The sequence below is a fragment of the Ostrinia nubilalis genome, chromosome 20 (genome assembly GCF_963855985.1).
Source record: "Ostrinia nubilalis chromosome 20, ilOstNubi1.1, whole genome shotgun sequence".
NCBI lineage: Eukaryota > Metazoa > Arthropoda > Insecta > Lepidoptera > Crambidae > Ostrinia > Ostrinia nubilalis.
Window position 1 is genome coordinate 7,244,067 of NC_087107.1, and position 12,606 is coordinate 7,256,672.

The 12,606-nt window shown below is 36.3% G+C and overlaps 2 protein-coding genes and 1 long non-coding RNA gene across 3 annotated transcripts in view; all 3 read left to right on the plus strand.

Moving 5' to 3' along the window:
• The first annotated feature begins 3,358 nt into the window (after positions 1-3,358).
• Positions 3,359-3,993, plus strand: LOC135081570 (uncharacterized). Its single transcript, XR_010259214.1, has 2 exons — positions 3,359-3,574; positions 3,817-3,993. It is a non-coding gene; the product is annotated as an uncharacterized LOC135081570 (long non-coding RNA).
• Positions 3,994-4,704: 711 nt separating this feature from the next.
• LOC135081569 (regucalcin-like) lies at positions 4,705-9,384 on the plus strand. Its single transcript, XM_063976311.1, has 6 exons — positions 4,705-5,073; positions 6,464-6,599; positions 7,529-7,735; positions 8,138-8,356; positions 8,574-8,686; positions 9,020-9,384. Exons 1-6 carry the CDS (start codon positions 4,987-4,989, stop codon positions 9,266-9,268), a joined length of 1,011 nt encoding a protein of 336 aa, XP_063832381.1. The 5' UTR covers positions 4,705-4,986; the 3' UTR covers positions 9,269-9,384.
• A 797-nt stretch (positions 9,385-10,181) lies between these two features.
• The window catches only part of LOC135081875 (SWI/SNF complex subunit SMARCC2), a 36,069-nt gene continuing 33,644 nt past the window's right edge, over positions 10,182-12,606 (plus strand). The window contains exons 1-3 of the mRNA XM_063976660.1: positions 10,182-10,401; positions 10,887-11,006; positions 11,562-11,675. Coding sequence (XP_063832730.1) covers positions 10,285-10,401; positions 10,887-11,006; positions 11,562-11,675 — 351 coding nt within the window. The 5' untranslated portion in view covers positions 10,182-10,284. The remainder of the gene's footprint in view (positions 10,402-10,886; positions 11,007-11,561; positions 11,676-12,606) is intronic.

Sequence of the window (12,606 nt, forward strand, 5' to 3'; positions counted from 1 at the left end):
TGTACCTAACAAATCTACTTTTAGGCGCCCACCTCGCATGAAATTTAAATTAGGCAATGTTAACTGGCAATTGTACAAAGAGAAAGTTGAGCAAAGCATTGCTTCCCTCCCTGTTGTGGGGGAGAGGAACCAGTCGATATGTTCGGAGGCACTGGCCACCCTTCTGTTGGAGACTGCAGAAGAGGTGTTTCCAGTGAAAGGCCATCACTCCAGTAAAATCCCTTCTCCCCCATGGTGGGATAATGATTGCACAGCTGCCATTAAAAAAAGAAAAGAGGCTGAGAAAACATACAGTGAAAACACTACTGATCAGAACTATAACTTACTATCTGAAGCCATAACCAGTACTCGTAAATTATTAAAACGTAAAAAGTGGGAAGGTTGGCGAAGTTTCTGTTCTTCGATCTCTCCTAACACTCCTCCTTCAATGGTATGGACAAATATAAGAAGATTCAGATCTGCTTTCAAAAATTCCACTTCTTCTCATCTCCCAGAACAAGTAACAGAAAACTTTTTAGATAAGTTGGCCCCTCCTTCTGTACCTTTATATAACATACTTCCTGTTACCTCACCCTCATCTTTTAGAACTGGTCTTTCAGCCCCATTTGATCTTGACGAACTAAAAGGTATTCTTTCATCTGTCAAAGATTCGTCTCCCGGTAGTGATGGCATTCCGTATTCTTTTCTCTCTCACTTAAGCGATACCAGTCTGTTATACTACTTAACCCTTATTAATTCTATCATGATTAATGGCTTTGTTCCTCCATCCTGGAAGTCTCAGGACATTATTCCAATCCTAAAGCCTAATAAACCCTCGGATGATGCCGCCTCATATAGACCTATTGCTCTCTCATCAGTTCTTATTAAAGTAGCAGAGCACTTGATTAAAAATAGGCTGGAATGGTTCATTGAGAGCAAAGGGTTATTAAGCGATACTCAATATGGGTTCAGAAAAGGAAGGAGTACCTCTGACAGTTTGGGAATTTTCACCTGTGATATCCGCCTAGCATTTTCTATGAATAAATCTCTACTTGCAGCCTTTTTAGACATAACAGCAGCTTATGATAATGTGTTATTACCTATTCTTAAAAATAAACTTATTTTGCTTAATGTTCCTATAATATTAGTAAATTTCATTATGAACATATTATCTGAGCGATTCATTAACGTTTCAAGTGGCGAATCGACAAGATCTAGATCAATCTGGCGAGGCTTACCTCAAGGATCAGTTTTAAGTCCTTTATTATTTAATATTTACTCTTATGATTTAGAATCATCTTTACATAACAAAGTTTACATGTTACAGTATGCAGACGATCTTGTTATGTATATTACTGGTTCAAACATTCAAAATTTGTGTGAGTCTTTGTCTACCACTCTAAACGTTTTAAAGACATGGCTAGATAAAAATGGCTTAAGTCTGTCAGTAAATAAGAGTTCAATAGTTCTATTCTCCAGGATGCGATGTCCACCGCCTATTTCTGTGTATTATGATAATTCGGCTATACCTGTTCATAATGAGGCTAAGTTTTTAGGTTTAATCCTCGACTCTAAGTTAACCGGTTTACCTCATTTGTACTATATACTAGCTAGGTGTGAAAAGCTTTTGAATATCTTAAGATGCTTATCGGGAGTTTGGTGGGGTGCACATCCTTATAGTCTGAAACTTGTGTATAACGCTATTATTCGAAGTGTTCTAGATTATGGGTCTTTCTTTTTGGAACCTTGTAGCATTGTGGGTTTGCGCAAACTTGACACTGTTCAATCTAAAGCCCTTCGTATTGTCACTGGTGCAATGCGGTCTAGTCCTAATAATGCGGTCCAAATTGAATGTGTTGAGCCTCCCCTTAGTCTTCGAAGGCAATTTTTAAGTGATAAATATCTATTTCGTGCATTTCAATTTCTTAATCATCCTCTCTATTCTAAGTTGCAAGATTTGTCAGAATATGTAGACTCTGTACCTTATTGGACTCATAAAACTACACCGTGCCTTGTCATAAGTTTTCGTAAATATATTTCATTACAAGCTCCTAGCCATAGATCTGCATACATGCCTCTGTTCTGCTCCAATTATGAATCCCTAATTCTCTCCCCTGACATTTATTTCGACTTGGATATTCCAAAATATGGTAGTTCTGCTTTCTCTACTTTTAACCTTGTTTTAGAATCTAATGGCTGGCATGATTGGCACCATATTTATTGTGACGCTTCGAAACATTCACCTGATGGTAACGTGGGCGTAGGAGTCTTTCATTATCAGTACAAAATAAATCAAAAAAAGATGTTCCCCCCTGAGACGTCAGTATTTACGGGTGAATGCTATGGTTTATACAAATCATTAGAATATATATTACTCATGAAACTTAAAAAGTCCATAATTTTTTCAGACTCAAAAAGTGCATTACAAGCTTTTGCTAAATTCCCTTTTAAAGCTAATATTAATTTTCCAATAATTATTGATAGTAGAATATTACTTAACAAATGCCGACTGAATGGTTTTCAGGTAATTTTTGCCTGGATCCCCTCTCACAGTAATATTCCCGGTAACGAAATAGCAGATAAAATGGCAAATGAGGCAGTACAGTGTGGAGATATTTTCCCATATAAAAACTTCTCTCATGATTTAGCTTCCCTTCCTAAATCCTATCTTCGTAAAGCTTGGGAAGGTGAATGGAACAGTAGTGACCTGGTTAAAGGGAAGCATTATAAGAGTATACAGCCCAATATCCCGGTTAAACCTTGGTTTTTCAGAACGACGCTCGATAAGACAGCCACCTCTATTCTCATTCGCATGCGGTTAGGGCATACGTGTACGCCAGCACATTTAGCCAGACTTAAAATCATTGATAGTAATTTATGCGATTGTGGCTCTGAAGTAGGTGATATTAATCACATCCTGTTTTCCTGTCCGAAGTATGATCGCTCCTTTTTTATGTCCTCATTGTTAACCCTCCGTGTCCCTTTTCCCACTTGTATTAATACCCTTTTATGCACAAACGATCAAGATATTTATAAATGTATCTCCTTATTCCTATCTAAAAATGATATAAAGGTTTAGTCTTTGTACCTCATATGTTTTATATTATATTTTTAATATCTTATTACATCTACCTACCTACCTATATTGATCCTATCCTTTTTAATTTCCGAAATTCCGATATTTCCTACATTTTCGTTTCCCTACCTTTGTCGTGGCAAATGCACAAGCCGTGCGAGCCAAAAAAAAAAAAAAAAAAAAAAAAAAAAATTAACTTCTGTTGTTGATTGTACATAATGTATCAACTGCAATTACGGGCGATAGGCAAATAAACCTCTACTTTCTTAGTTACACGTGACGTGTCTATTAATAGACTGACAATTAGCATAGGGTCAAGGAGGCAACAGTGACTCGGTCGGCTACAGTGGCTCAGTCATGTTTCGACCTGAAGGCATAGGAATATATATTTGTCTCTTTTACCGATTCAAAGGTCTTGGTACCCGAACACATTTAAACCAGTTTGCTCGCCGGTCAAGTGCCGTGCGGAAGGGTGAGGGAATGTTTTTTGTTTTCGCGCCCACTAAATTACATTCTAAGGTGAGTTTCGATTGTTTTCATATCTTTGTTTGTTGCTATAGGTAAAAGCCGTTATATTTATCGGATAGTAGGTCTTGTATCAATTGTCTTTAATCCGAATTTTGACTAATTTGTTTTACATCTTGGTTTTTTTGATCAAATATTTACAAAATGGCGTAGAAGTACACAGTGACTCAATTTTAATACTTTATACGAATTCAACATTTTATAACTTTAAATCGAATTTTGTTTTTTATTTACAGAATGCCACGGAAAAAAACCGACAGAAAAATAGGGAAGAAATAAATAACGAAGAGATTGAGATGACTTAAGATCTTATAGGTAGCAATAAAAGTACTAAGAGTCGTGTTGAATTGTTGATTATAATAAGAATAGCTTGTGCAGTTTTGTTATTATTTCTAATAAAAAACTACGCGGAATGGGCATTTTCTTTTCATATAAATACTGCCGTACCACGTTAATACTGTGTACCACGGTAGTGAGTCAGTGTGTACACCTAGTAGTCCACAGTGGCTCAATTATCATTTTTTTGTTTTAGGTTCCTACTTTGACATAAGTAGTAAATAATGTAGAATCATGAGTGCTCAGTTACAGTTCAATAGTGTATCTAAAATGTGAGCAAATTTTAGGCCAATATTAAAGCGATATCTATTTTTATTAAGCTTCGAAAAAAAAGTGAGTCACTGTTGCCTCCCTGACCCTATTATGTTCGTAACTGGATCATTATGAATATGAATCCTTGCACTTAACCCGGGCAAGGGCATAACATAGGTTAAATCAGGAACTAGACAATTAAAACCATTGTCATGTGTGAACAATAGACGAGTAGGTAGTCTATAGGGGTAAATTACTTTTAATTTCTATTCGAATAGCGAAAAAAGAAGACAGAACAAGAACGTTTGGTATTTTCTTTAAGATAATCAAGACCTTGCAGTGATCACATTTCCGTGGTCTGGCCGCATCGAACCATGACAGTGTTCCTTTCAATATCGACTAGCTAATGAGAGAGGAAATATTAATTGCTCTAGCTCTACCTACCTAAGTAATAGTTACCTACCTTAAAATTAACATAACTTTTAATTGCAATGCAAATCAAATTCATTATCTCTTTGATAAATCTCTCAACATTTTTTCCAGCGCACCATAAGGCTATCGAATACTGAAGAGTAAGTATTGCGATAGTTTGAACTTTCTACGGCACTGCAATAATTTCACATAGAGCAATATCGCTGACCAATTCTCCATAAAAACCGAACTTTAGGCCTATTAGAAACAAAATCGCAACAGCTGTGACGAAATCAGTGAACGTTGTCTTCAGATTCGTACAGTCACTTGCGTTGCGCGCGCGCAACATTGACCGGTTAATTTCACACGAGAGCGGACGTAGGTACGCTTAACTTGGAAGATCAACAATGGCGGTGCTACGATATGCATTGATTTTAGCAGTGTTTGTGATCGGCACTGTGGTCTCCAGGTCATCATCGCCTCTTATCAAAAAAGTAAGTACTTATCTACCTTATTACCATAGAAATTCATACTCAGACTTGAGCTTTTTTGACATTAAACTTAGTGGAACAACTCTATTTTTGTATTTTTTGCGAAGTTTTATGTTGCGCAACTGAATCGAAGCTTTTAAAGAAAACAACACAAATTGATAATGATAGTGGGAATAATTAGTATAACATTAATAAATTAGTCAATCATTAGCAAATAATCAAATTTTATTTACTTAAACTTTGTAACCAGTTTTTTAATAAAGCCGTTTTGTTTTTGTAGGCTAATAATAAGAGTAAACTTGTTTGTATTTACGGTGCATGCAAGCTTTGAAGTTAATCATCAAATCAAAATCTACAGGGTGTTTATCCCTTAACCAGGCCTGAAAAAAGTAATTGGTTTTCAATCATATCTTCACAGCATAAGGTTCAAATTGATGTGGTCTCTGTGGATACCAGAGCCTGGTTAAGGGTTAAGGTACAGATTTAGAGTTCGAATTTCAGTAATTTTCCTGAGTGATTTTCATGTAATCATTCGAAAATAATAAACAAAGCAGCACATACTAAATTAGTTCGCGTTTTTTCCGCTAAACCATTTTATTTTTATTTTTTATAAGGATTTTATGAGTAGGTAAGTACTTAATTATCTAATTAAAATTATTGTACTCCACACAAATTGGAGTACAAAACGCGAACTTAATGCTGTATAAGGCATTCCCTTCCAGTCAAAGTATCAAACTGATTTTGACAACTCTAGATATCCATGAGTCTTGGGAAAAAAACTATATCAGAAACAAGTCTTGAAATCTAAAATCTTGTATGATAGAAATATAAAAACAACTATAGAAAGTAGGTAGGTAGCAAGTGTACCTACCTATCCCACTAATTACTTAGGTACTTATTTAGATACAAATTGTAAGTTCTAGCCTTAAGTATTTCGTTTAATTTTATAGGTACCTACCTACCTATTTTAGAGTTAATTTGTTATGTTAATTGTTCGAACCTATGACGTAGACGCTATCCTATCACCAGCTAGGTGTGGAACTTGTGTCTATCTATTATCTACTTAATTTACACATTGAAATTAGACATACCTACTTGGGGCAGATTTAAATGCACTGTTAATTAAATTAAAAATTGGTATTTTTCCTTTCTTTTTCATTTTAAGTTTCACATGTACATTCAAGTAAGTAACTAACGAGTTGGTATACCTACTTAGAAATCATTTATCAAATAGAAAATCACAGATAGCTTTATAGATATTCCGAGATTATACTTTCTTTATGGTGTCTAACTTCATGATACTGTGATCTTAAACTGTACCTACCTACTTACTTACAGCCCACATTAGATTACTATCGTACTTTATTGATAGTGACACTCAGTTTTTTTACAGGTTTTCTCTGGCGGAGATCACTTAGAAGGGCCGCACTGGTCTTCCACAGAAAATGCATTGTACTGGGTGGATATTACGGGGCAGAAAGTGCACAGATTGGACGACGAGACTGGGAACATCACTATTAGGGAATTTGGTAAGTTTAATACTTGCGTTGCCCTTATTGGCCTTACTGATCACTCCTACAATACTTACTCTATAATAGAGAATAGTAATAGTAGCAGCGACAATGGCTCAACGGTATGGGTTCGGTCTCGGGTCGGAACTCGGAACCGAGGAACGCGGGCGCGGCGCGCGGGTTCGATCCCCGCTGCGCGCTCTCGCGCCGCTGGACTATTATTATGGTGGGCACACACAGCGGTAACAAGCATTATTTAACTTACGAGAGGTTAATTATTAATTTCTTTAAAAAAAAGATTTTATATGAGTAGTTGTAACACCGAAAAACTATAATATTATATTATCTGTGATAATACTATACTATCCGTATCCGTCACTTAATAATACAGAGATCAAAAGCAGTAGGGCCGTGGGCAATGCATGCTATTGAATGCTTTGTTTATTATCACCAATCAAAGCTTGAACGTTCGTGGATGACACAACAATTGATACACACACACAGTCATGTAAAACATTGCATTGAAACAAATGGGTACATAAATGGTACTTGTAGCATTTTGTAAATTGGCGTTCAGGCCTGAAATTCGTGCACTATAGGTAGTATAATAAAAGTGAATAAGTACCTACTTATACCTACGTAGAGAGTATGAATAGTGTTTTGTTATAGTTTGTTTGTTCATATCCTGAAAAGCGAGGTGGCATACATTTTACGCCTTGATAGGATAGTGTATTTTAGCCACTCTACTAGATGTTAAATAATATCCGTAAATATAGGTAAAGTAAATACATACTTGGGTAGTAACTATGTATGGCATACTTGTGGACGTTATTTCTTAAATGTAGCTCATGGGCGATTGTGCATCCCACAAAAATGTACGAGTATATTCTGATGTGCTATTGCCTGTACCTACAGGATGTTGTTTATTCCATTTCATAACTTCTCAGGTTACGGGCCCATCTCCTTAGTGGTGACCGTGAAAGACTACCCCAAGCTGGTCCTCGTGACGGTCCGGTCTGAACTCTACCTCCTCGACTGGAACTCCACAGCCGTCGGAGACAGCGCCCTCAGGCAACTCAGCGCGCTAGACATCGGCCTCCCGGATAACAGATGCAACGATGGCAAGGTTGACGCTAAAGGCAGGTTGTGGATCGGTAAGTTGTTGTCAACTTAATGGTTTAGGAATTACAGCCAAAAGACGCGTCCACTGCTGGACAGAGGCCCAAAACCAAACTGGCAAACCTAAATAAATGCTAAAAGGGACTAAACTTGGAATTGATATTTGCAAAAATAAACAAACCATGCATTGAAATAATATAATTATTGTGGCATTGTAGCATAAAAAGTCAACTCCTTCATTTTTCCATAACTTTTAATTAAAACGTGATTTAATAGGAAAGTAATAAATTGAAGTAAGTAGAAGTAATAAAAACAATTAAATATTGCTATAAATCAATCAAAATAAGCACTACGCCTTAATGATGTTGGAATTTGGTAGAGGTATTATTTAGTTTCGATTTGATGGGAATAAAAAAGCTGTCCTATCGTCCCTACAGGAACCATAGGCAAAGAAGTATCAGAGGTGGTCGACCAAGACAGAGCCTCCCTATACTTGGTGGATGCCTACAACTACGCCAACCCGGAGATTAAGCTGCGCCCGGTGTCGGTGTCCAACGGGATCGCCTGGACGTCCGACAGCAAGTTCATGTTCTACATCGACACCCCTACGAGGAACATCGATGTGTTCGACTTTGCGCTTGAAGATGGGATTATCCGTGAGTAATTTATTATCTAACTAAGTACCTAATAACGATTAGCAGTCCTTAGTTATTCTTTTATGTAGGCCTTTAAACCACTTGGAAAAATGGGATTCGAACCTACTGCTTACCCCTGTAAGTCAAGACAACCACTGGATCATCACGGAGATGTTATCAAAAGCCAGACCTACTGACTTTCAGATCTGTTTGTTTACTCTTGAAATGCATGTTTCAGGTAACAGAAGAACTTTGTTCAGCTTCCAAGCTAACAATGTCACCGGGCTTCCTGATGGCATGACCATCGATAGCGACGGAAACCTTTGGGTCGCATGCTACAATGGAGGAAAGGTATGGCATATTCCCCCTTTGAAGCGATGATAAACTGAGCGGACTGGCCGATTCGTGATCAGAGGAACGCGGGTTCGATCCCCGCTCGACTATTGTGGTGAACCCACTCGTAACACAAGCATATTTAGCTTACCACGAGGGGTTAATGGTATAAATTGGTATAAATAGTATACCTAGTATTAAAGTAGGTACCTGCACACATCCTCAAAATATAAAAAAGTTGGAAAAACTACCTCGCTGTTCCATACTGAAAGTTATTTCAACTGGGTAAATGGAACGGACCTGTAAATGACAGTATGGTGTTAATAGTATTAACGTTTTCATTTCTTACAGGTTATCAAAATTGACTCCAGGGCTGGAAAACTTCTGGAACAGCACACCCTAAATGTGTCCAAGGTGACTGACGTCATGTGGGGAGGACACGACCTGTCCACTCTCTACGTCACCACCAGCAAGCGGGGCCTGACAGCGACCGAGCTCGCACAGCAGCCGGAAGCGGGTTCTCTCTTCGCCATAGAAGGAACTGGCTCCAAGGGCCTAGCCGAGAACCAGTTCTATTTTCCTAACGCTGATCAATATTAGCTTTCTCAATAATGGCTTTGTTGTTTTTTCCAAATTAAACTATCTATTCATAATGTTAAATACTTTTAATATGTTTTTTGTTTGTTCATGTAATGAAAATAAATCAATAAAATAAATTAGCATTTTTATTTAAGAATGTAATTGAATCCCAAAAGTAGGAATTTATTGCAATAAAATAAAATAAGCTTTATTTAAAGGCAAAGCTGCAGAAAAAGCATTAGTTATTTTACCGTTATCGTTTTCGTTATTATAGTTATTATTCACTCTCATAGTGAAGTGGCAACATTAAATGGTTTATTTGAGCTGGCTACATTACATAATGGGGATGTCCACTATCTATTAATGGGTTCTGAATTTGATTAATTTCTAGACATAATTATTAGTAATCGTTTTGGATAATTCAAGTATTAAAAACGTTTATTATGATTTTAATTTTTAAAAAGCTAGGCGATCTTATTATTTTACAAAATAAAAAAAATGTAAAAGAGAATATAAATATTTGAGTCCAAAGTGATTAAGAATTTTCTAATGAAAGTGGAATGTGGATTTGATATTATTATTGAAAACAACAAATTATAATATTATTAAGGTAAATCCAAATTTGTAATTATTAAGGTAGGCGAGGTACTTCCTACATCTTATCGTATCTTACGTACGATTACTTCCTGGGAGGCCCCAGCAAGTTTATTGTAAAAGATCTACTGAAATAAATCATTTTTATTATTATTTAGTATAATAATAATATGTTGTTTAAATTACTTATTTTTGTATGGTGAATTTAGCTAATTATGACCATTTGAAAGTAATTTCTAAACATACTCGAAAATTTATTCAATTAGTATTGAATCGATTCAAATGGTGCAATTGAATAGTCGGTGCATGGCGCATCCCTTAATTTAAACGTCAAATTGTGAAAGAACGACGCCGCACTGGCTTGTTTTTCAGATTTTATTGAATTTAATTTTACATTCTAATCAATTTGTCTTACTAATAGAAAGGAAACAAACTGAATCAAAATGACTACGATAGGTCCCAAAAAAGACGGCGGACCTAATGTGGAATATTTTCAATCGCCAGAATCATTAGGTCAATTCGATCAAATTCGTGTTTGGTTGCAGAAAAATTGCAAAAAGGTTAGTATGTTTTCCTATCTTTTGGTAAATTATGTTTGTAATGGCTACAAGACTGCCGTAACTCATAACTTTTCACTCCTATTACATGAAGAACTACACACTTGTATTGAACTGATGATCCAAATTATTAAGGAGGCATATACTTAGTAGTATCTGTCTCGGTTATAAATCCAGTTTTGTTGTTAAAAAGAGTGCATTTCAAAGTTTTTCACCTATGTGTTGATTGTGTCTCTCACTAAAATGAATCCAAGACCTTAACATACTGAATGCTAGGATGCTAGACCATAAATATGGAAATTTTATTTCAATGGTCAATTCTATAGGATGCTCATATTCTTTGTTTGAAACTTGTAAGGCAATCATTACAATAGTAAGGTATATTTGGCTATAATATCTAACAATAACTTTATTATTAATAACCTTTCCCAGAAGTACTATCTGTAGTAATGAGATATTGATATTGTACACCCTGAAACTTATTGCAGCATGTCCAGACTGACCCCCCCACTAAGGAGGGCTTGGCCCAGCTGGTCGTCCAGCTCATCCAGTACCAGGAGAATAAATTGGGGAAGAATGCAGCAGACCCACCCTTCTTGAGGCTTCCTGTAAGTATTTAATTTATTTATGAACTAGCTTTTGCCCGCGGCATCACCCATGTGAAATTTAGTATGTCACAGATCGTCATAAATTATAGCCTATATGTTATTCTGGGTTATAAACAATAATACTGTGAAGTTTTAACAAAATCCGTTCATTAGTTTTTGTGTGAAAGAGTAACAAACATCCAGACATCCAAACTGACAGATACATGTAATAATACATTCAATGAATGTTCGAGTTATAGCTTGAAACTTGCATAGTAATATACATATTCACAGTTTATGTATGAATAATTATAGTTTAATTTTTTTTAAATTTTTATTCTTGAGTATGCAGAAGGCACAATGTATGGGTTACAAAATCATTATTATAATTGGATATTGATTACCTACTAGTCTATGGATATTGGATTCATATTAATTTGTATTAAATTGCTAATATTTAATTGTCATTAACTGATTGTAAGCCAAGATTCCAGACAATAATTTGAGTCGTTGTGTCTCACACTAAATAATTAATGCTCACTACACACAAGAGGTTAACAACAAACATTATTCCAGATGAAAGTATTCATGGACATGAAACCGGGCGGTTCCCTCTGCACCGTGCTCGCTACCATGTTCCGTTTCAAGTCGGAGCAGCGGTGGCGCAAGTTTGACTTCCAGGTCGGTAAGGTATGCACTGTCCCGCACGCTGCCTCGCTCACCGACCCCGTCTCGCAGTCCTGCCGCCCTGCACAGATAACTTGCATCGCGCAACTGTGTGTGACACTAAGGCTGAGTATGCCGAGATGCTAGCGACGGAACGCAAAGGAGAGCAGCTTCAAGCAAATGTAGACCATGACTCCAACAACTGAGGTCCAAATCAGCTTGACTCAGTTAAAATTTAAGTTACTCCTTGGGTTGATGAAATTTGAACTGTATGACATACGAGATTTGGATTATTTCGTTAGATGCTACTTAACTGCTCTGCTCTGTGTAACATCGCCGACATCTTAGCTTACACGCACCCTGATAGAACGCGTTCATAGCGTGCTATAGACTGGCACTGTAAAAGTACTACCATTAACTGACGTGCGCGATCTGAACGTTTTCTGTTAGGAAGCTATGTCCCTTCACTAAAACAAAAGAAAGTACACTTAAGCAATTAGCATTTTAAAAAAGCTAGTTTCTTGACTTAATCTCAACCTAGAACCTTTTTGAAATATTTACATACGTAACAAGTAAACAAAGTTGGGGTAGATGTATCTATCTACACAAAAAAATAACACACAAAAACCTTGGCAAGGTTTTGTATCTTAAGTGTCACACATATTGTTGCTTATCCAAAAGCACGAATTCTTCAGGGTATGATCTAAATTCTATATTAACCAAAGATATTTTAAGATTTTTGTTGGTTAGGATTGTTACCTATCACTTTTGTGCAATTTTTGTAAATATCACAACTTAGCACCGTAAATATTTCAATTCTTATATTTTGCAGAAAAATCTTTCAATATTTTGTAGTGTTTTTCCACAAGTAAGTTTTGATTTGATGCAAATGCAATGTCATTTAAATAGTTTGACACACAATTTTATGGATCATTAATGGAATTTGGGTTCCTTC

Excerpts from the sequence above, each read along its gene's own strand:
- LOC135081569 (XM_063976311.1), top strand. The coding sequence starts at position 4,987 with ATGGCGGTGCTACGATATGCATTGATTTTAGCAGTGTTTGTGATCGGC. Across the intron at positions 7,736-8,137 it reads TAAAGGCAGGTTGTGGATCG|GAACCATAGGCAAAGAAGTA; the intron begins GTAAGTTGTTGT and ends TCGTCCCTACAG. Across the intron at positions 8,357-8,573 it reads GCTTGAAGATGGGATTATCC|GTAACAGAAGAACTTTGTTC; the intron begins GTGAGTAATTTA and ends TGCATGTTTCAG.